Source organism: Gossypium arboreum, chromosome 8 (assembly GCF_025698485.1).
Source record: "Gossypium arboreum isolate Shixiya-1 chromosome 8, ASM2569848v2, whole genome shotgun sequence".
Classification (NCBI taxonomy): domain Eukaryota; kingdom Viridiplantae; phylum Streptophyta; class Magnoliopsida; order Malvales; family Malvaceae; genus Gossypium; species Gossypium arboreum.
The window spans coordinates 140,932,214-140,956,802 of record NC_069077.1 but is presented as its reverse complement, the minus strand read 5'-3'; the positions used below and the strand labels follow the sequence as shown (position 1 = coordinate 140,956,802).

The following is a 24,589-nucleotide window of genomic DNA, read 5'->3' as shown; positions in this document are numbered from 1 at the left end:
GATAATGTTCATTTAATCGAATTATCCGAATTAAAAGTTCGATTAATTTTGTTAATTATTAGATTTTGAACCGAATTAACCGATAACCAAACTTCTAAAAAATCATTAACCAACTTCCGATCAAATTAGATCGTTTAACCATCAATTCGGTCGTTTAATTTAATTTTGACTGAAATTTGAGCACCCCTACTTTTGCCCAATACAAGTACCAAATTTGATAAAGAAAAAATACCATATTAGAAAAAAAAATTGTTAAACTCATATATTAAATGGTATATTACGTATTCTGAAAATGAAAAGACGGAAATTTAATAAATTAAAGGGACTACATCTCAATTTTTATAAAATAGAAGGTTGAAATTCGTAATTAAACTAAATAAAAATACATAAGTTCATCTTCTTCATGGACCACTGTTTACCAAATATAATAATAACAGTTGGTCGTAAATTCCATTACTGTATTACACACCAAAGTTAAGAAGAAGCACAGTGAAAACCCATAAAGAAGCTCCCAAAGCCATCTCATTTCCCTTTCCTCCCCCACTCTTCTCCGTACCATTGCCCGTGGACTTTCCTGCACATACAGCCACGAATCTCCACATTAAATTTGAAAACTTTCAGGGATTTAGTGAGAATTTACAAAAATTTAAGGGCTTAATTGAAAATATCTGAGAGGCCAAGGCTTTCTAGCCCTAATCACCATCCGCTCCTGGTGATACATGTAAAATGAAGTTGCTAAGTAAAAGTATCACGGTGGCCTTATATTAGAAATTAGATTGCATTTTGCCCCCTACTAAAAAAATGTTAGATAAAAAACTTATGGCGTTGACAAAATAACCAGACAGTAACACATGGACAGTACCACGTGTTACATATACCTCATATTAACGTATAGAGATTAGTTTTTAACAGTATAAATGGATGAAATTTTTAATAGAATGACCTATTTGCTCTTCAATCTAACAAACAAAAACTAAATTATTCGTTTTTCAAAATAGAATGAGCAAAATATAATTTAACTTCTAGTACAGGAGCCTCCATGATACTTTTACCAAAGTTACTATACAATTTTCATATTCATTTTCGATCACATTATAGATCATAATCTATAATTTTACTCATAAATTTATTTTTATATGTCATCTATATAATTAGATTAAAACTTCCAAATAAGATTATACGAAGTAACGCCCATAAAAAAGAATGCTACGATAAAAAGAGTGAAGTAAAGGAGAAGTACCATAAACGTTTCTGTATTAAGAGTTAAATTGTATTTTGTCTTATTTAGTCAATAAAATGGACAAATTAGTATCTCTACGTTAGATTAAAGAGCAAAATTACCCATTTATATTAAAAATCGGTGTGACTAACGAAATAACCAAATAGTACGTCACATGTACATCATGCTAACATATAAGGACTGGTTTTTAATAATAGATACGAATGGAAATTTTAACCGAATGACTAGTTTGCTTTTTTGATCTAACGTACAATGACTAATTTATTTATTTTCTAGTAGAGGAGACAAAATACAACCTAAATCTTAATATAAGGGTCTCCATGATAATTTTACCAATAAGTAATTTCAACTAGTATAAACCATAAATGAAGTAACAAAAATAATCATGATATAATTTTTCTCAAAGTAAACTTGTTTACGATTACTTCAATTTCACTCGAGCTCGAATAATTTCAAAAAATAAATTTCATTAATAAATATTTCTAATATTTTTATTAATTATGGTGAATAATATATATATTCAAGAAAAGGGTATAAAGAGGTGTTGTAAATGTTACCGGTGGTAGATGGGGTGGTAGTCGCCATTATGGGGTGCCTTTCTGTCAGCTTTTGGTATCCTTCAAATAACTTCGCTTCCTGGGAATTTGGTGCCAAATGGAGAAGGGCTGAATTCACATCCACAAATTAATCTTTTAATATATATATATATATATTAATAAAAGTACAGTAGAAGAATACTTTAAGAGTCTGATTGTATTTTACATATTTAAAAAATAATAAATTAATATTTTATATTAAATTAAATAATAAATTGATTTCTTATTAAAAAATTATTAATTTTACTGTTAAAAACAGAAACAACTACTAATTAATAAAAATATGAGAAATAATTAATAAAATTAATAATTAATTTTTAGATAAAATCTCATAAATATATATTATAAGTCGGTTGATTTAATTATGAAAATTTAAAATTAATAATTAATATTATTATTATTACAATAATTAAAAGGATGTGAATACGAGCCAACTGATTATTTGAAAAGATTAGTATAAAAAGAAGACAACACTTACAAATGCAATCAGTCATGTTAACTTTGGCACGGCAAGCGTAGGGAAGAGCGGCGGCGAGTGTGGCGTTGATCTTAAGCCCGGCGCTGGAATCATCCTTATCTCTGATCACCACACAGAGACACTTCTTGCTCTTACTCAACACCTGTTTAAGCCCACCACAGCAATCCACGGTGGGGGTTTTAGCCTCACCGTCGACGAACGACAAACACGGAGCCAACCCCATCAAATGGTTCTTGCACTCGGCTTTGTCTTGGTTCACGTCGGAGCTCGCTAAACCGAACAGTGCCGTAATAAGTAATATGCATGGGAGTATTGAAGACGCCATTGTTTTTCACTTGAGAAGAAAAGAAAAGAAAGAGATGAAGATGAAGATGAAACGACTGTTGGAGAGGCTTTTAATGAAGGTAGTCAATGAAATCGTACCGCCCTCCTTTTTTTCTCTGTTTCCAAATTAAATACATATCCGAAAATTTTAATTCAACTCGGTAAATTTTAAAATTATATATATTTTTTCATTCGATGTGTAATTTAATATATAAATTTTGATTTGATGTAATTATATATATAAAATTTTGATCTTGGTTCAAATTATACTTAAAATTTAAATTTTAATTTTGTTGAGTTAGAATCCCATTCTAACTAAAGATTCTTGTGGTTCTAGGAATCTTATTACAAGAGAACCAGGAATGGCGGAGAGCTTTTCCCCATTTAACTATTTGGTATTAAGAATGTTGGTTTAAAGAACGAGTGATTGTCTTTCTCCAACACTTGCCACCCAGCCAAAGAGCGGATAGCTAATGCATTCCGCTTATTGAATATGGTTTTATGGTCGATTCGTGACCCCTGAACACTGAAGGCATCTATGGGGTGATTTTGTAGTTCCTACAAGTGGAAACGATGGGGTTGGTCCATGGATTTTCTTTCCTTTTGTCGCATTTCGCTCAAAGGGTTGAAGGAAGACAGTGTATTGAGCTGTTCACAAGGGTCAACTTGATCCTCTTCCCAAAGGATCCCAGATGTGGGAACCTAAGAAAGTCGTCGACTCCAACTACAATCTATCTACAATCCATACTAGATCTGACCAACCGCTCATCCTACCTCTTTCTAAGTTATTGACAGCCTATCTTTGTCTTAGTAGAGTCTTTCAGTGGCATGTTTTGGTAAATTTTAATTTGCTATGACCCGAGTAGAATATATGTAATGACCCAAATTTTACCGTTACTGAAAGTGTATTTTCGGGTCTCCGTTTCTGAAAAATAGATTCGTAAATATTTATTAAAAATATTTACGAAGTAAAATGAGTGGTTAATTAGAGTTTAATTAAGTGAATTTAATTTAATTAAGAGTAATTAAGTAAAAGACTAAATTGAATAAAGTGTGAAAGTTGAATTATAAATTAAAAGAAAATAAAAGGACTAAAAGGGCAATTATACAAAAGTATAAATTGAGGCGGTTTACCGTAAAGAAAATCTAAGATTTTTTTATGTTTAGTATATTATTATATTATTATATTATTATATAATAAAAATATTTTATGTTTTAATTATATTATATTATATTATATTATATTATATTATATTATATTATATTATATAAACTAAAGAAACAAAAGAAAGGAAACAGAAACAGAATGAAACGAAACAGAGAGCAGGGGAGAAAAAGAAAGAAATAAAGGGAGAAAAGAGAAAATTCAAGGTTTGAAGCTTTAAGCTTTAATAGGTAAGTCAATCAAGCCCTTTTTACTTAATTTTGATGTTTTAGAAGTTTTAGAACAAAGTTTTGATAAAATTAAGTTGATATTTTAAAAGTTATTAGATTTCTAGATATTGTTCATGTTAAATAAAATGATGAATTAAGGGCTAAATTGATAGAAATTCAAGTTAGAAATGAAATAATGATTGAATTATAAAGTGATTCATAAGTTTTATACTTTAACGACTAAATTGAAAGAATTTCGAAATTATGGTTTTATGATGAAAAATAGATAATTATGTCTAAGTTTGGTTAAAATTGAGTAGAAATAAAGTATGAATTAAGATAGAAAAGTAAGTGAATTTAGTTAGGATTAAATTGAAATTAAAGTAGAAATCAACATTTTGTACTAAGACTATTTTGGACGGTAGCAATAGTCTAAGTTTGAAAAATCACCAAAAATTGTAGAAATTAAATTAGAGGATGAATAAAATATTTAATTAAAGCTTATTGAGTCTAATTTCCTATAGAGAAACGGTATAAGCAATTGATTTGTAAATTATGAGATATAATGAATTTTGTGAGACAAGGTCAGAATGAATTCGGGTTCCCCTATTATGACTTTGGAAAATCACCAAAAATTGAATAAAAATAATTAGAGGCTTAAAGTTATATTTTTAGAATCCCTAATGAGTCTATTTTCAGGAGAAATCAACGGGAATATTATCCGAGTTCTGTACTACAAGATAATTAATTTTTAGTGAAGAAGGGTCGAAACTGTCAGACAGCAGAATAAGGGTGAATTTAAAGAATAAACTGTATTTAATGGCTAAATGAAAAATTCTGAAAATTTTATGATAAGAATATTTGTGAGTCTAGTTTTAGGAAAAATTAGCGGATCTTAATTTAGAATTCTGTAACTCAATATATAAATTAGTAATGTATTAATGGTTATGAATTGTATTAAATTATGAATTAATGTGAATAATTGAGATATATATATATATTGAATTGAATGAGATTGTGAAAATGTGTGAATATATGTAATTATTGGAATGGTATATTAAGGAAAGAATTATTGAATCGAGAAAGTGAATTATAATTGATCTTGAACTAAGATAGAAATTATCTTGAAAAGTGAATTAAATACCCTATTAACTAGTCGAATTGAGTCGGATATAGTTGGCATGCCATAGGATTTGGAAGTGTTCAGCAATCGAGTGCCATCTTGGTGTGTTTGGTTGGAATCCATATCCGCCAAAGTCCGAGTCTTGTTAATAGGGATAAATATGAATATTAAGTAAAATTGAAATAAGAATTAAATTCCTATTAACTTGCTTGGGCTAGTCGGATATAATTGGTATGCCATAGGATTGGAAGAGTACGGATTTATTGGCTTTACCGATCGGGCACTTTGTGTGCGTATTTTAGGCACTTATGTGCTGGTTTCGTTACCGCCATCGCTATCGTTATTCGATTCGGCACTTTGTGTGTCGAATATTATTCTTATTCACATTCTGATTCGGCACTTTGTGTGTCGAATATTATTCTTATTATCGTTATCGATTCGGCACTTTGTGTGCTGGATATTATTCTTATCTTTATCTTATCATTCTCGTTCAATTTGTTCGATGAGGTACTCGTATGCCGTCTTGCTCTCGTTACTATTCTTGTTCGGCTTGGTAGATGAGGCATTATGTGCCGTCTTGGTGTGTTGGTTGGATCCGTATCCGTCGAGTCCGAGTCATGTTAATAGGGTAAATAAAGGTATAAAATAACGATTATTCTTGAATAATTGACTATTACCGGATAATTGATCATTCTTGGATATTAGATATTCTTGAATAAATAATTGTTCTGAGAGTTAATGAACAATACTGATTGATTAATTGCTATTGAAAAATAATAAATGATTTTGAATTTAAAGTAGACCAAAACATTGGTTGGAAAGTGAATGTTTGAATTATCATTGAGTTTGAATAGTTTAATATACATATATAAATTAATATGTTTTATAATTGTTTAAGTGTTCAAATTATAGAAATACCACTGAGTGTATACTCAACGTATGGTTTGTTTCTGTGCGCAGGTTAAGTTAAGGCTAGACCTTTGAATTAGCATCCCAGGCCGATCCCGAATTCAATGAGGTAAAGTATGTTGAGCATTGGTAATGGCATGTACCTAGGATGTTTTATGAGAGTCATCTAGGTTGTAGAAGTATTGATGAAATGAGTAAATTATGGTTGGCAACGGTATGTAGTATGAATTTTGAAATTTACTAAAAATTCGTAGTGATTCTAAATTAGTCCCAAATTGAATTTACTGTTTATATTGGACCGCGAGGGCCCATTAAAGGGACGACATCTTAAAACTAGGATGTGTGTGAATATTTATTTTAATTAATGACCGGAATTGGACTGTACTGACTGGTAATGTCTCGTAACCCTGTTTCGATGACGGTATAGGGTTAGGGGGTGTTACAATATAGGCCTAGGGTTGAAAAACTTTTTGGAACCCCGTGGATAGGTCTAAGTAAATAACACTTTTAAAATTTTTAAAATTTTGTATATTTTCATTTATTTTTAAATTGTTTACATCCTTTTAAAGGGTAATAACCAATTTGACACAAAACTATAAACAATATAAGCTAAAAGAGTTACTTCACATTTTTTATATCATCTAAATTAACCATTTTAACAACACTACTGATGGATGGACCAAGATCTTCAAATAAAAAAAGGACAAGGACTCAATGTATTAAATTTAAAGTATAGGGACTAAATTTTGAATTTTAAAAGAGTACAAGGATCTTGGGCATATTTAATCCATACAACTTTTGTAAAAGCCTTGAAAGCCTCAAAATTAGGATTTCTAAAACACCCATTTTTACAATGTTAATTTTTCATTGAAATTTTCATTTTAAATTGTGTCACATAAGATTAGACATGTCATTTAACAGTTGAATTAATGATTTTAGTAACATAATGACCTAATTGATATAATCTTAATAGTTTGAGAATGTAATTAGAATGATCTGAAATATAAGGACCATTTTAAAACGAGGGTTATAGTTTGGGCATGTTTGATCCAATTAACTCAAATAAAAAAATGAAAAATTATAAATCCAATTTAGCTGGTTCAAACATTGGTTTTCTGTCCTAGTTTTCGATTTTTTACCTATTTCTAGCGATTCATTTAAAGATCGATTCAACCCTTATATTTGAACTGGTAAATTCTAGAATTGATCAGTCAGTTCAATTCAGTTTAAATAACAAGATTTTTGAATTTATTGATTTTTCAAAATATTTTTTTCAGATATCAAAGTGAATATGAAAAGTAATTGAATCAAATTGAACTGAATCTCATCAGTTTTTTCAAAATGGGTAAACTATACCTAGGTCACTAAATATTAGTAAGTTTACAATTTGATTATTCAATTTAAAAAAGGTACAAAATGTTCACAAAATTATTCAAAAAATTTTATTTAAGTCACTTTCAAATAATTTAGTGACCATTTTGTAACATTTTAAAATTAAGTGAGTTAAACATAAACTTACTAATAGTTTAATGACATTAAGTTACCCTTTCAAAATTTGGGCTAGGTGGGACCAAATTACAGAACACTTCAAATTTCAATCCCTGTTCAGATAGGCCCATGGGCTATAAAATTAGAAAGGACAAATTTCATAACCTAACTGTAGTAAAATTGGGCAATCTTTCGGCCCATTTTTTTATCATCAACTTCAGCCATAATCGATCAGCTTTGCTGATGATGATCGCTGGGTAATCAAAATTCACATCGTTATTCCATTTTTATGCTCCGACACCTTGCTTGTCTCGCTCCGCTGGGTTCAACTCGAAAGCCCATAGGGTTAAACTCAGTTCCTCTGCCGTTAAACCCTAGGTACGCTTCATACCTTTGCCTTTATCTAATTTTGCACTGTTAAGTTCCTTTTTTTACGTTTTGGGATTCTCATTTCCTATTAACTGTTTTGATTGATCTCTGAGCAAATGTAAATTAAAAAAGAAGAAGGAAAATTTGTGAATTTGTTTTTGGGAAAGAAAATAATACTGATATTTCGAGGAATTATGATTACTATGTAATCGTGGCATGTTCATTTCCATGTTATTTGTTTATTGTTTTTTCTACTCAATGATTTGGTTTTGGTCAGTAAATTTGATATTTGAAGAAGGAATTTATTCAATTTATGAGTAAATCTGCATTGGTTTACACTGCTTGCTATTGGTTCCTGGTCTGAATCAATTTGGAGTCTCCAATAAATAGTTTGAGTTACAAAGAAAACCCGGTTGCTTGGACTTTTTAAAGTAGTTTTTGTAGGAATGGAGTTATGAGTAAACCCGCTTGCTGTTGCTTGTTTGTAATCAGTAGAATTTTTATCAAGAACATGTTGCCAATAGTAGGTGCTTGTATCCGGCTCGGAGAGCTAGCTCAATGCATCCTTTCCCATTCAAAAGGGGAAAAGAGAAATAGAGAAAAAAACTATTTTGGCTTCCTGCAAGTTAATGAGTCTGATTGAAGTATTTGGATTAAGGGTTATAGGCTTATAGCATACTGTTCAAACCTTGAACAGCTGTTGAATGATAGCAACTGATATACTCATATATATTTGGGTATCTTTCATGTTCTTTTTATGGTCCATGTTCGGGGTTCGTAGCTGCCCCTCCCAACAATGTCATTTTCAAGGTTCAAACTTGTGTTCTCTCCTCGGGAGTGTAATGTGCCTTACCGTTACACCCAACACATGTTGGTCATATATATATTAGCATTTGAAACAATAAGATTGGTGCTGTTACCTTTTTCTGTGGCAATTATATCGGTAATATAGATAGGCTCTTTTCTTCTAGAAGTTTTTTTCTTTTTCATGTTACAAATTCTCTTGCATTTAGCTCTCTTTTGTCAAGCTCAAGGTCTAGCAGTGAAAGATTTAAGAGAATACATGCATTAAATGCTGAATTTTTTATCTTAAGTAGTAACTCTAATTTGGCTTGAAGTCTTGGAGCTATTGAATCATACTGTAAGATTCTGCATTAAGACTAAATGAAGAATTGACTGCTAAACAAAATCTTTTATCTGATTCCTTTTATCATCATTAGTTGGCGCTTGGCAGTTCTTTTACCCCCTTTTTTTCCTTTGACAATTGACCGTATCAGTGGATATTTCCCCAACTCTGACTAATTTTATATGCCACGTGCATATGTCAGGGGCAGTAGGAACTTGTTGAGCATACAGGATGAGTACAAAGGTTGACCAGATATCTGCTGTTGGACCTCACATTGCCAATATGTCTGCAACAACTACTTCATCCACTGCATCAACTACAGGCCCAAAGGTCTCAAGGTTTGCTGCGAAGACTGGCTTTGTTATACCTAAAAATAAATTGTCAGGTTCACTGGTCCCTATTTTCCGAGGAGGTAAAAAACCCGGAGGAAATGCTACTACCAATGAAGATAATATGGACCAGATTCAGAGGAAAACAAAATGGGGCCCTGATCCAACACAGGATGCTGCTGTTAGAAGGGGTAGGGCCTTAGCTTATCAGGTATTTAGGCCATCCTTTACATGTGCATATTGGAGTCATTTTGCAAATGCATATTGAACTTTTAAGTGTTAAATTTTAGAAGTTCTTTCAATATGTTTAAACTCTCCCGTGGAGTTGGAGGCATTTGTAGCCCTGGATTGTATTCCATATTGCTCATCTGATGGCAATCAAATATTTCCTTTATTCCATTGGGTGATAAATGCCAATGTCCACTTTGCGATTCCCTAGCATTGAAACTCCACATTCTAGGTGCCATTAAGTGATATTAGTTCCTCTATGCTGATCCATATTTGAGCAGACTCGGGTGGACCAGATTACGCAACAGCTGAAGTCAGGAAATCTGGATGCCGGGGATACCGAAGACTCACCATTCGTGTCTCAGAATATGGTTAAAAGCACTTCTGATACTCAACTTGAAAGTGAGGTAGAAGGACGGTTAACCCTCTGTTAATATCTTTTTATTCTATTGACTTATTGAGGATTTTATATATTTCTAACTAACATAGAATTTGTGAATGCAGAAATTAGAACTCTTGGAGATTGAAAGACGGGAGGCTATTGGTAACTCTGACAACTTTTGCTAGATGATAATTTTTTCTTTTTCTCAAATTTATTCAGTTTTTCACCATTTTGTTATTGACTTCTAGGTGAAATACTAAAATTGAATCCAAGCTACAAAGCACCAGCAGATTATAAACCATTATTGAAAGATGCAACAGTTCCCATTCCTGTAAGCCCATTTTTATACTGACATATTACTGCATATAATTTTCCTATGTCACCCTTTTCCTGCATTTTTTTTATTGTACTGCTGAAAGAAGTTAATGGCAATCTTGCTGATGAAAGTTGTATGAAAATTTTTTGAGTTACATATTTGATATTTTTTCAGCATTTGTAGTGCCTAACAATGTTCTCATTTAATTTTTCTGCCTTTTGATTCTATACATACATTCCCTTTGATCTAAATATATGCATCATGTTTATCTTGTTGCCCGCCCAAAGTGAAAAATTTATGGCTTTGACCCTCACTGCACTTGTATTTGTATTTTCCTTTTGGAAAGTTGCATTGTGAGACACTTTCAACCTAAATAACCTAGCAATAGTATCAAAAAGAGTAGTTAATGTGTTGGTTAAGAAGGCTGCAATGCATATGATTCATATCTTATCACCAGATAAGCCGTGGTGTTTGTGTCAATTGTGTTCCAAATATAGACAAATTTGACCAGTTAATGGCTATACTGTTTTGTTATGGGAACCTTCAAATTTGTTCTAACTTTCATAACAAAGCTATTCTCTCTCTAATATTAATAATTTTCTTTCATTCTTTGCCTATTTGCATTCAACACTTGAATATTATGATACTATATTAGCTTTGCAGGTGAAGGAATATCCTGGATGCAATTTTGTTGGTCTAATATTTGGTCCCGGAAGTGATACTAAGAAGCGACTAGAAAAGGTAAGTATTTTGGTTTTTGTGCAGATCTATACAGTCATTCATGTAATACATGTATGTACATTTGCATGATGTTCTTCTTGAGGGCAAATTTATAATTTACCATTCATCTTAAAAATCAGGAAACTGGAGCTATAGTACAAGTTTACGGCATTAAAGCAAATACTGGAGAGAAGGTAATTCTTTGGGCTGGGAGAATATAATGCCATCTAGTTAATTGAGCTGAAGCCTTTTATTTTTTTATTTTTGGTATTCTCTCTGTCTGTTTTACGATTCATGTTTGGGGCTCGGAGCTGCCCCTCCCAACAATGCCATCTCTAAAGTTTGAACCCGTGTTCTTTCCTAGAGAGTACAATGTGCTTTACCACTACGCCCTACACTTGTTGGTAGCTGAAGCCTTTTATATTTCTTACTTAACTTGCCTTAGACAGAAGCTTCATGAAGCTTGAATCACTATTGACTTATAGCTAGTATTTCTTCCTCAGGTTGAAATTTCTACTCCCGATGGTAATGAAACCCAGGATGCTTATGAAGAGCTGTATGTTCATCTATCAGCTGACACTTTTGAGAAAGTTGATGGAGCGGTGGCGCTGATTGAGTTGCTAGTTAGTTCAATATCAGTGAGTTCATCCTTCTGAACATCAAGAAAAATTCTCCAAAAAGAAAAAGATTAACAAGTGATATTTATTATTCATATATTTTCTGCAGGGAAATTTAGGTGCTGGTTCAGTGCCTGCGATATCTGGTAATGATGTGAATGTTCTAAGTCAAATCCCTGACACAGCTGTATCATGTGTGACTGATGCTGCTTTAAATCAGCAAGTTCCACAACTTACACTAGCATCTCCACAAGGTCAGTTTCAATATCAGAATTCATGGTTCCCTACCAGCTCTATGCCGCTGAATTTTTCAGCACCAGTTATCAATAGTTCTGTACCTGCACAGTCCTCACCTTCGAACCCGTCTTCACTCTTTGGGCCACGGCCACCTCCTGCAGCTGGATACAACTCAATTGTTCAAAACTCATCCCTTGTTTCATCCAGTCCACAACTTCCAAGACAAGTACAATCACAGCCATATATGCCTCTGATGCATCCTCTAAGTCATACTGGTCCTCAAAATTTTCTTATCCCGAATCCAAATCCTCCATCTTCTCAACCTGGCAATTTTTCTTCACTACCTTTTACTGGAAACCAGCCCCATGCGCTGGGGCCACTCCCTGGCCCTAGACCGTCGATGCCTTTGTTTCCCCAAGCTGCATCTAATGTTTCATCAGGACTGCTAAAAGAGCAGCCAGCAGTACCTGCAGGAAGCTCCTCAGGCTGGTCAGCCAGCTCTGCATCCCCAGGTCTGAGCAATGTAGGGCAACTGGCTCCACCTGCAGTTCTATCCCAGGTGCCTCATCCTGTAGTTCCACGGCCGGTTGTTGCATTGAGTTCTTCTGCCCCTCCAAACATGTCAGCTTCTTTTGCAACCGGGCAATCTGGTCCTCGGTTAACCAGTGCACCTGTCAACCATCCATCCTTGCCTTTTCCTCCTGGTCCTCCACTAGTGTCTGCACCACCACCAATGCAATCCTCTTTACCTGCCATTTCCATGGCACAACCGCCAAATCCATCTCTAAATCCAGCAATGTTATCTAGACCAATTATCTCACAAGTACCATCCACATCCTTGCCACCATCTCTGCCAAGAGGAACTTCTGGTTCTATTCCTGGAAACATGGCAAATTTTGCTCCCATAAATCAACCTTCAGCAATAGCTGCTAGATCACAACAGTCAAGTTCAGGGGATTTTACATTTCAACCTCACCAAACACAGGGCCCAGCCTATCCAATGGTTCCAAGACCAGTCAGTCAGGCTGCAAATCAACATGGTCTAGCCCCCAGATCAGCAGTTCACCTGCAACCACCACAAGCTCCACCTTTCCAGTTTGGTGTGCCCAATTCCACTCCTCAATCAGGAATGCAAGTGTTTCCTAGGCCTCAGGGTGGCAACCAGATGGGTTTGCCACAAACTCTCATGTCTTCTTCACAGCTCGCTGCTCAGCAAAATGCCATGTCTGCCAGACCTCCAGCATTCCCGGGCACCGGTCCTAATCCAGTTCCACAAATGGGATTGAGAAACTTTGTTCCACCTCCCCAAGCACCCAATATTGCCGGTTCCTTTCCTTCTAGGCCAGGGCATTCTTTGCAACATCAACAGCATTACCCACCTCTGCCACCTAGGCCGGGAAATTTCGCACCTCCAAACCCCCGATTTTCCAGCAGTGGTTTCCCACAGTCCACTAGGTCTACATCGGGCCATTCTGCCGGACAGCAAGTTTATGATCCATTCTCTCCCACTTCTGTTCCTGGGGCATCTCAACACCAGGGAGGTGGTAAAGCAAATGCAAGGAAACAGGACAGTGATCCCGAGTATGAAGATTTGATGGCTTCAGTAGGAGTAAAGTAGGTAATCATTTTGACTAATTTGTTTTAAGACGGCCATAATCAGGAGATTATATTTCAATGATTTAGACTTTCTGTTTGAAGATGTTAAATATAGGAAAAAAAGGTAGAATAGAAAAGAAATTATTTTCTTCAAATTTGCTGATTTTATATGCTTTTATTGACTCTGCTTACTCATTCCTTTGCTGAATAGCACTGCTTGGACCATATCCGTTTGAATCTTTTCGAGTTTGGGTCATTCAGATTTGAGGCTTTAGTTTTTCTGGAGTTATTACGAATTTAGGTAATTTCTTGTTATGGTTATTTCAGGTTTGTATGGTTTTGGGATTGAACCATTTTGAGTTATGGTCAGTTAGGGTTTAGGGTTAATTTGGGTTCGGATTGAGTTTTTGGATTTGGATAAAAAGGGATAGATTTATTAGAGATGCATCTTGGGATTTAAATTACAGAAATGAACATAGTTTTGGTCGTATAATGTTTAGTTTTGGTCGTATAATGTTTATTGTTATTACATAGGGATGGCAAAAAAACCCGATGGGTTTTGACCTGGATTGATTCAACAGGGTCGGATATTTTTTCTTCCAAAATCGTGTTTTGAGATGAGTTTGATTCGAAAAATATTCGGGTTGGGTTGAGTTTAGAGAAAGTTCGTTAAAAATGTATGATAACAAAATTATACCTAGAAAACAATTAATAGTATCATTTAAAATGAACTAGCATCATAAAAAGTCTTGAACTTTGACTTACATACATACATACACAAATATGAGACAAAAGTCTCTATTTTATTTTGAGAGAAAACTATTGTTGTATTTTGATAAAAAAATAAAAATAAAAATTGTGGCATATCTTTAATTTTGCAAGTCGGGTTTGGACAACTAAATTAATGTTTAATTCATAATTAAAATATAAATACTATCGGTTTGATTTTAAAAACATTTATCCTTAAACTAGTCCCATCTAATTGACTTGAAAGTCACCATAAAGTACTCACTTTTAGAGTGCAGGATTTAGTTGTTGGATGGGGTTTGGTGACCAAACCAACTTTTTGTTGGTCATCTGCTTCCTTGTCTGCAAGCATAACAAAGCTAAAATGATTCCTAGGCATTCTTATTATTTTCAGCAACCGAAAAGAAAATGTAAGCAAATAGTAATGGAAGGGTGGTGTTATTTGAACCTTATCGGATCAGTTAGTATATCGATTTAGATATACAGGTTGAAATAGTTTTTAAGCGAATTGATTAGAAACAGTAAAAAGAAAAAAAAAAACCCAAAAAATCAGAATAAAAAATTGATGGTTGAATCGATTTCTATAATTTTTTTATAAAATTATTATTTATTTAACTATTGTTTCGTTGATGGTTGAATCGGTCAAATTAATTAAACTGAAAATTGACGATTTAACTGATTTAACAATTCATCAATTATTAAAAAATTGTGACAGGTTTCCAAAGAAAAAATAGAGAGAAATTTAACATTATTATGATGAAGAATTGTAGAGAAAATTAATTTATTTTAAAAGTTTATAAACGGTAAATGGGAAAATGAAATGTTAAAATACAATTTTAATTTATTTTTAATTGACAATGTATTAAATTATGTTAAAAATAAAAGATAAAATTTATTTTGATGGGTCAATTTTATTTTATTTAACATATATAAATTTATATAGTAATTACATGATTTCATTTACTTTTGAATTTTGTAAATATTTGTATTTTTTTATCAATTTTAATATATCAATTTGATAATTAAGTCTATTTTGATATTGAATTTGGATTTCGTAAAAGTACGATGACATGAAACTCTAAATTTGTGTCGCATCATCACTTAAAACTCAAAAATTTATAAATATTTTATATTATATATGTTTTTAATTTTCGGTGATGACATGACATCTTAAGATCTGTACACGTTATCACACATTTATAGAATCTAAGTTTAGATACTAAAATGAACATAATTGTAAATTTCAAATACCAAAGTGGATAAAAAATATAAATATCAAAATAGATCTAATTGTTAAACTTATAAAAGTATTTGGTCAAGTGAAGGACTTAAGATTGAAAAAAGACTGATTGAGAGAAAGTTCACAGCTTAAAAGAATTGGATAAATTGAAAATTCTGTGCTGCATAGTCGACTAGGATCTCAACAAATTGAGTGAGCGAAGGCGAGGCGAAGTAGCCGAAAAATTTTAGGGGACGGATGAAATTTTAATTTTTTATAGTTTATATCTTTATAATTTGTAAAGGACTAAATCAATTTTTTATAATTTTAAGGGGGACAAAGTGCAATTTTACCTTTATTAATTTAAAATTTTTAAAAAAATTTAAAAGCCTAAAATATAATTTTACATTTTAGGGGGCGGGGCCCATGCCATTTCCAACCGCGCCTTGACGGAAGTTGAGAGGGTGTTGTGGTCACCCATGTCTAGAATGTATAAGGTCAATGTAGGGTAATGAAATTAGCGGTGGCTCTTTTATATTTAGGAAAGTGTTCTCATTTCAAACGTTTCTCTTATAGAGTTGCTCATATGACCCAATTAGGGATGACGCCAGAGAATTAATAGATGTCTTGATCCCTTAAAATGAAAATTTTAATATTCATGTCAATTGAATCTTAATTCAATTGGCATGAGTATTATTATCAATGCAGGAGGATGTGAGTTTGAGTGCACTGAAACACGTTATCTTCCTATTTATAGACTGGGAAGAGACTATGAATAGTTCTAGATATTATATCTAAAAGAGCAGATATAATCAAAACTTATAATGATATTCTCTAAAAAAAAAGATTTAATATTCATAACTTCGACTTTATTCCTAACATTTGATTACCAAAAATGGCTTGTGATATTTAATATTCATTATTATTATCCTTAAATCTGACCTGTCAATTGCAAGTTGCAACTTATTCGTCATCATCGTATACTTTTGGGTTTAAATATGCAATAAGTTCTTGTACTATTTAAAATTTAAGTTTCAGTTTTTATATTTATATTTTATGATTTTAATCCCTTACTTTTTCAGTTTTTAAAATTCAAGTTCAACTGTTAAAATTATTTTGTTAAATTCAGGCTAATTACAATGTCATTTTTTTTAGTTACATTGCTACTAAATGAATACCTTTTTTAAATTTTAAAATAACATACCAACAAATTTAATAAAAAAGAAAATTAACAATGTTAACAATTGAATCTGAATTCTGAAATCTGAAAAGTACAGGGACTAAATTCTTGGAAGTAAAAGTACAAAGACTAAATTCTAAATTTGTGAAGAGTACAGGGACTTATGACATACTTTAACCTTATTTATTTATTAATTAAAATAAACAATAACACTTTATTTATACTAGACTATGATACAATCATAACTTGGTAGTTCAAATATTTTATATATGAAATATATAAAATGATAACAGCACCCGGAAAATAATACAGTTTACTTTGTAAAATAAGAGAATCTTCATTATTATACAACTGAGTTGGTGTCCGATTGACTCACAACACTAACTCAATCAAATGTTCAATATATAGTATATAGATTAATATTAATATATATTTTTGGGTGAATATTTGATGTATTGTTAGTGTATGAGTCTTGCACACCGCCAAAGAGCTTTAAGACGACACCTTTTCATCGATGAAATAAAAAATAGTGAAGGACTTACAAATAAATACTAATAACTTTATTTAAACATAAACCCAAAACCCAAAGTTGGATATAAACTCCAAACTCTAAACTTGAAAGCTTGAAATTTGATATAAACCCTAAATCTTCCACTATTTTTTTTTGGTTAAAACAATGATGAGGTATCGTGTTGCTGTCCATTGGTAGTGTCTAAAACTTATACACGGACGATACATCACATACTATTTCTATTTGGTTTAAATATGCCATCAATCTCTGTACCCTTCTCAAATTTTGAATCTAGTCTATCTACTTTTCAGATTTCAAATTTCAAGTCCAATTGTTAACATCGATAAAATTTTTCATTAAATTTGTTGGTGCAACATTTTTGAATAAAAAAGTATTCACTCAGTAGCCTCATAACTAAAAAAAAATAATGTTATAATGAATTTGAATTTAACAAAATAATTTTAATAGTATTAACAATTAGACTTACATTTCGAAATCTGAAAACTAAATAAACTGAATTCCTAAAAATAATAGTATCATGGGACAAGGTTGTGATATATCCCATCAAAAAGCAAAATTACTCGAAAAAATCTCAAATTTTTTATTTTGTGAATTACAAGTGGAGGGCACAACCCTAACAACAACGCAACTAGTGTGATTCAAACTCAGGCCACATCTGGGGCGGTGAACATCCTAACCATCAAGCCAACACACGAATTAAAAATTTCCCAAATTTTGAGTTAAAGCAAAGTGGCAAAATCTTTTTTTTTTTTTTTGTGAATTACAAAAGGAGGGCACAGCCCTAGTAACAACGCGATTAATATGATTCAAACTCAGATCACATCTGGGGTAATAAACACCCTAACCAACCATCAAACTGGTACACAAGTTTAAAAAATCCCCAAATTTGAGTTAAAGCAAGGTGGCAAAATCAAAATCCTTTTCTTGTAAGAAATCAAAAAGAAATTAGAAAAATGAATTTGGGGTTGTTAATTTCTTGCTTGTGTTAGTATCAACAAACCTACTTTTTTTTTTTTTTACAAACAAACAAAAAAGAGAAAACACAAAGATTCTCTATCAAATTCTTCATTAAAATTAAGCCTTAATAATAACTATGTTGAATTCATTGCATGCATTCAGCATTCTTGTTATGGTCGATGATTACTTTGAATGTGACGTCGTTTATGTTATATATAAATAACAAAAACATAAATTTATTATGATTTAGCTCTTTCAAAATGGTAAAATTATAGTTTAATCCTTTTAAAATTATAATTCTATTTTAATCTCTCAAAAATTTTATAGCTTTACACCTTAAAAGTTTTAACCGAAAATAGTTATGGAAAATTATATGATACATTACTTGTGGTGTTTTAAAACTTCAGAATCACGATTTGGAGAATAACATGTATCAATTTAGAGTATTACGAAAATTAAATTTAATTTTTTTGAAAAATTGAGAATCACATGTTAATACCTTTAATATATTAGATAATTTTTAAAAAATTAACTATTTTAGAATTATTTATTTCGATTGAATTAATATAAAATTAACTCGTGACATCGAATTTATTCAAAAATTTTGATTTAAAATAAAGATAGATTATTTTCATAAGAAAAGACTAAACCCCAAGTAAAGCAAAAGAAATCTTTTAGTCATTGCTTTCAAGATAATATACATACATATATATATATATACTTTTTGTTTACTTTGTGTATACATACAATCACAATGAAATCAACCCCTTCTAACCCCAAATCCCATAAATTTAAACCAAACAATATTTCCCTACCACCACCAACACACTTTTGTTTTCTTTTCAATTTTATCCCCCAAACCCTCCCTACAAGACATTTTTTCTTGTTGTCAATTAAGCCCCCAAAATTATTGCAAAGCTTAATCAAAGACAAAAGGACCCCCCGGCACCCCCCAAAAAAAAAAAAAAAAAAAAAAAAGAAGACCTTTGTATACAAATATTCACCTAATTGACACATCTAAAAATACCCCCTTTCACCTCTATTAATAATAAATAAATAAATAACCCTTTACCTTTCAATGTCCATAATTGCATACCCTTTTCCCATGTGAATAAACCCTTTGGTGGGTTCACCTTGTTTATTGCTTCCCTTTTGAGATTCAACGTCTTCTTCTTCTTCTTCTTCACCAAGTTCAAAGTGATCATTTTCATGGCTTTTCAGTGTTGAATACTCAACTTTTTGACCATATAATTTGACCAAAACAAGATAAAAGGTCATAGCAAAAATGGTAACACCAATCAAAGCCCAACTAAATTCTATATTGACTAATGACTTAGCTCTATGAAGTGCTTCATCACTTGAACATTTAACCACTTGGTGCCCCACTTCTAAATGGATGAAACAACCTTTAGGGATCAAGTTTGGGGTCCAAAGCATAAACCCCATGGTCATAAGCCATAACCCTTGGTACAAAATGCTAAGAGACCTAATGAAACTAACCATAAAGCTCTTTGGGTACCCAATTCCCATTAAAGTTGTGACTAAAGACACAACTATAGCGCTTTGTAATAGCAAATGGTATTGGCCTTCAACTCCCATATGATCAGCTGAGTGAAGATGGAACAGTAACAGCTGTTGGGCAAAGGCAATTGCTCCAAGGAATTGTGTTAAGCTATGCTTAAACATAAGGTCGATATTGATGCTAGTTTTGTCAAGGACTATGGCAAAAGCAGCATATATGAAGAAAGTCATTGATATAGCTGAGTGTTCAAAGTTATGAAGATGGTTAGATGGGATGGTTCCATCAGTGTCAAAAGGTTGATGCTTTGCTGGACCAATGAAAAGCTCCATTGATATGGAGATTGATGAACCAACCATGATCAAAACCAGCTCCAAGTACCTAAATTTCAAGGTTGGGAACCATGGGAAAGATGTGTATGAATTTGGGTTTAAAGCATGAAGCTTGATGTGATTGAAAAGATGCCAAAACCCAAGTGCAAAAAATGCAAAACCCGGTGCAACATGTCCCACTAAAGTACCCATTTTTTTTTTCCCAAGGCAAAACAAAAAGAAGGACTTGTTTGGAGGGAGAGAAAAGGAGGGAAAAAGAAGGTTTTTTGATGAAGGAAAATTGATGGGGTGATGAAGGGAGGGGGTTTAGTTTTTAAGGGGGATGGATTGAGTTGAATTTCTAAGGACTCTAGAGGGTTCCATTGAGAAGGGCTTTCAAAGTTTTGAACTTTAGTATATGAAAATTTTAGATAAGGAATGTGAAGATTAAACAAAGTTGACCATCTTTAAGTTTCTTAATTTTTAGCTAAGATGGCCTCTTGTTTTTCTAGAATACATAATTTTCATACCAACAATCAAAACGCCCTTTTTGAAATGACTAGAATTAGCCTATTTTGAGTTCAAAAGGGTCATACTGTTTCTATGATTTGATAGATTAGGCTTATCAGGGTGAGGTAAAAATATAATTTTCTGGAGGAGATAAGGATGAAATTAGAACTTTCTTTTAAGGTTTAAAATTGATTTTCAAAATTTTGAAGATTGATGTGTAATTTTATTAAATATTAATTTATAATTACATGATTTTTAAATGGACTATATTGAAATTTCACCATATTTTGGAGGGGGTGATGGCCCTCGCATGCCCTCTCTAGTGATGTCCCTGGACGGAGAGCCAAAAGTTAAAAAAATAAAAAATAAAAAGAGTTAAATTGAAGTATATATTTTCTTTAAGGACTAAAATTGCATTTTTACTATTTTATTTACAGGGCTAAGATCACTATCTATCCCTTTCGGATTTATCACAAATTTAATATAATCTATATATTATTTTTAGGTATAATATTTGATACACTTATGTGTAAATATTAATGGGATAAATTTAATGCTTATAGATTTTATATAATTTAACCTAAAAAAACCCTTTAATATTTATATTTTATCAATTTAGACTTAATTCTAAAAATTAACAAATTCAACCTAAACAATTACATGTTTACACAAATATTACAAGATAAATTTGTTAAATTAAACTAAATTGATGAATGTGTAAAAATTAAGGGTTAAATTTGTTATTATACCAATCAAAACTACATGCAATTGAGGTAAAATATTATCGTTGTAATTAATTATCCTTAGTTGCTACTTTCGAAATTGACAATGATTAAATTGTTTAGATTTCTTTTGAAAATGACTAATTTACTCAATTTCGAAATTCACAGGGACTAGAGAGATCTTTTACTTATTTTTTTTTAACTCAATATGACTTTTTTTTAACATTTAAGGTTAATTTGGAATTGCTTTTGAACATTGTGATTTAAAATTTAAGTATTTAATATTACTGTAAAAAAAATATCGTGAAAAGTTAAAATGTTCACCTATGATGTAAAGGAAAAATAAATTAATTTAAATGAAATTTAATATTATGAAATTAATTTAAGTGTTAATATTATGATATATATATATATATATATGAAATATCAATGGTAAATATGTTTAAGCAATTAATATAAATTAATTGTAAATTTAATTTCAATTTATAAGTCATATCTTAAATATTAAAATCCCGTATAAATACAACTCTTATGTTTTTAATAAAAATTATTTTTATTTTTGATATAATAATTTATTTGATCCTTCAATTTTATAAAAATATCATTTTAACCCTCAATTCATTTTTTCGTCTCTTTTAACTATTAAACTTGCATTATTTTCTGACATGTCAGTCCATGTATATACCGCGTTAGCAATTAATGTTGTGTATGCCACATAAGCAAAGTTAACAGATATTAACTTTTCCATCCATTTTGGAGTGATTTAACAAACAATACAAATTTAAAAGCTAAAAGAGATGAAAAATTAAATGAAATGCTAAAATAATTTTTTTGTAAAGTCGAAGGACTAAACAAAACATTATACCTTTATTTTCAAAAATCACTTTTTTTCCTTTTAAAATTTCTAACCCAACATGTTTTTCTAATCTTTTCATTTTCCAAGAAAATAAAAACAAAATGACATCTTTTTCCCACTTTTAAAGTTTTTAAAAATTGAATAAATAACAAAATTCTTCCAATTTTCAATCCAAATATTTATTTTTTTAAAAATAGTAATTTAAAATTTTAAAAATAACAATGTATTCAAATTATTTAAATATTAAAATTTTAAAATAAAAGATTAAATTGATGAGAAGCATGTGTTTCATGCTTGGGTCATCAATAAAAGTTGAAACGTTACGAAAGAAACGTACAAGTTTGCTATTGCTTTCATGTAGGCCACTATTTAGGTTGCTTCTCGTGGGGCATATTTATGAAATTTTAATTTTGGCTGCTATTATTATTTAATTCCAAACTAAATAATATTACGTGAAGCACAAACAAAACCAATATATTTTTCCAATAATTTTATTATTTTTTTATTTTCAGGATAAAATTATTGGGTTTTTTAATAATAAATTTTTTTGAGTACGACTATGTTTTTCTTGGTTCCTTTAGAGTATTGTTCAACCCAAATAGAATTTTTGAGATGTTTATTATGTATTAATTCGTAATTTTATTATTTTTGAAGGGTTTAAATAGAATTTTTTTATTTTTTGGGGGTCAAATATGGTTATTTATAAAAATTAGAACTACAATAGTCTATTTTTTATGGGCCAAGGCCTTACTTGTCTCCTTTGTATTTGCCACTGCTTAAAATTAATGTTTTTTAAAATCGAACTAGTAGTTGAACCAGTTAGATCACCTATTTGATTAATAAATTATTAAATATATATATATATATATATATAAACCTAGTTCAACCGGTCTATATTGATTCGTAAGTTATATAAGAGACCAAAAATTAATATCTACGACAAATTTGGAATAAATACAAACAAAAACCTTATATATCCATTATCTGAATCTATATCATTTATTCATATAGCAAATGCGAATTCAGATTCGAATATTTGAACCCATTGATTATATAATGCTAATGATTTTTATTTTTTATATATTAAAAAAGAATTTTAGCAAAGTTACAGATTCAAACGTCCGACTCACTATTATTCTTATGAAAACTAAGATATTATTAGGGGTGTTCAATCGGTTAACTGACCCGAACTATCATTAACTGAATTAACTGACCCTTTTAAACCCATAACCCTTAATCAAATTGAATTTATTCAGTTAATTCAGTCGGTTAATCAAATTAACCAAAATTTATATTTTTTTTGGTTAAAACAAGTATAAAACATATAAAAAATTAATCGAATTCAATATAAGTAAAATGTATATAAAAAATATAAATTTTTGGTTAATTCAGTTAATTAACCGATTTCAAACCGAATTAATCGTTAACCGAACTTCTAAAAAATTATTAACTAACCGACTAACTGAATTCGGTCGGTTAACCGAATTAATTCGATTTTACCCGAAATTTGTACACCCTTAGATATTAATTCACGTCTCATCATATGTAATTCACATGTGTGGGTTCTCTCTAAATTTTACCTTATTTAAATCTCACGATAAATTAATTTTGTCTAGATTTATTCCGATATAAATTTAAATATATTTCAATTACTCTAACTATAATCATTAAGAAATATTATTTGCAATTATACTTACAAATTCCCCAAAGTCAAAAGGATTTATGCTTATCAATTTGGCCAACCTACCTTAATTATCTAGGATTACCTTACCCTATACGCATTATTTTAGAACCATATTCGTCTAATTAATTCTTTAAAATTTCTCCTAAGAACCCCAAAAGTTTTCTTTATTTCTAATTTTCGGTCATAATCAAGCAAATAAGTTACAATTTGGTCCACATGCAATAAGAAAATTAGGAAAATATTAAAGTTTTTGGACTCCTTTTTCCCCCAAAGGAATTTTCCTCCTTAAGCTGCCATGTTAATTGACATAAAATTTTTTTATGGAATAATTAATTAATTAATATATTTTCTAACAAGCAATTTTTACAATTTTTAGTTTTAGAATAAAAAAAGGGGTAAACTACAAAAATAATAACTTTTGTTTGCCTCAAATTACATTTTAGTCACTTATATTTGAAATGTTACGTTTTAGTCACTTACGTCATCGTTTTGGTATGAAGTGGTCACTTTTTACTGTTAAATTTTGTTATCTCCCTAAAGGTGGTCCTACCTGGCAGTCCAAATTAAATTTATTTAATTAAAACCTATTTTCATCCTAGCAACTAGACATCCAAGTTGGCATTTAAAACCCATTTGGATAGCTATGTAGGACTGTCGTTAGGAAGGTAATAGAATTTAACGGTAAAGTAACCACTTTGTAACAAAACGATAATGTAAGTGACTAAAATGTAACATTTCAAACATAAGTGACTATTTGTGTAATTTACCCTAAAAAAAAGAGAGAAAATAGATACTATACATTGAATTTTGGAGATTCCAATTCAGCTGTACTTTAAGGAAATTTCTTTTATCTTTCAATAAAAGAACTTGAAAATGACAATGTTGGATTTATGGCTATCA

General features: G+C 31.0%; 3 protein-coding genes and 1 long non-coding RNA gene across 5 annotated transcripts; 2 read left to right on the top strand and 2 right to left on the bottom strand.

The window, feature by feature from the left end:
• Positions 1-307: 307 nt before the first annotated feature.
• Positions 308-2,750, bottom strand: LOC108469145 (non-specific lipid transfer protein GPI-anchored 6). Its single transcript, XM_017770037.2, has 3 exons — positions 2,315-2,750; positions 1,798-1,905; positions 308-574 (listed from the first exon to the last, which is right to left on the bottom strand). The coding sequence occupies exons 1-3, from the start codon at positions 2,637-2,639 to the stop codon at positions 462-464; spliced, it is 546 nt and encodes a 181-aa protein (XP_017625526.2). The 5' UTR covers positions 2,640-2,750; the 3' UTR covers positions 308-461.
• Positions 2,751-3,928: 1,178 nt separating this feature from the next.
• LOC128296573 (uncharacterized) lies at positions 3,929-6,291 on the top strand. Its single transcript, XR_008287210.1, has 2 exons — positions 3,929-4,033; positions 6,096-6,291. It is a non-coding gene; the product is annotated as an uncharacterized LOC128296573 (long non-coding RNA).
• A 1,401-nt stretch (positions 6,292-7,692) lies between these two features.
• Positions 7,693-13,607, top strand: LOC108470037 (extensin). 2 transcript variants are annotated; one of them, XM_017771215.2, is made up of 9 exons: positions 7,693-7,910; positions 9,230-9,567; positions 9,866-9,991; positions 10,089-10,128; positions 10,215-10,297; positions 10,946-11,023; positions 11,143-11,196; positions 11,506-11,640; positions 11,729-13,607. In XM_017771215.2, exons 2-9 carry the CDS (start codon positions 9,259-9,261, stop codon positions 13,472-13,474), a joined length of 2,571 nt encoding a protein of 856 aa, XP_017626704.1. In that variant the 5' UTR covers positions 7,693-7,910; positions 9,230-9,258; the 3' UTR covers positions 13,475-13,607. The 2 variants fall into 2 exon arrangements, with proteins under 2 accessions (XP_017626704.1, XP_052887929.1); XM_053031969.1 differs by lacking the exons at positions 7,693-7,910; positions 9,230-9,567 and having other exon boundaries at positions 9,870-9,991; positions 10,074-10,128.
• A 5,136-nt stretch (positions 13,608-18,743) lies between these two features.
• Positions 18,744-20,435, bottom strand: LOC108469099 (uncharacterized). The gene has a single exon (XM_017769988.2). The coding sequence runs from the start codon at positions 20,128-20,130 to the stop codon at positions 19,156-19,158; it is 975 nt and encodes a 324-aa protein (XP_017625477.1). The 5' UTR covers positions 20,131-20,435; the 3' UTR covers positions 18,744-19,155.
• Positions 20,436-24,589: the final 4,154 nt, after the last annotated feature.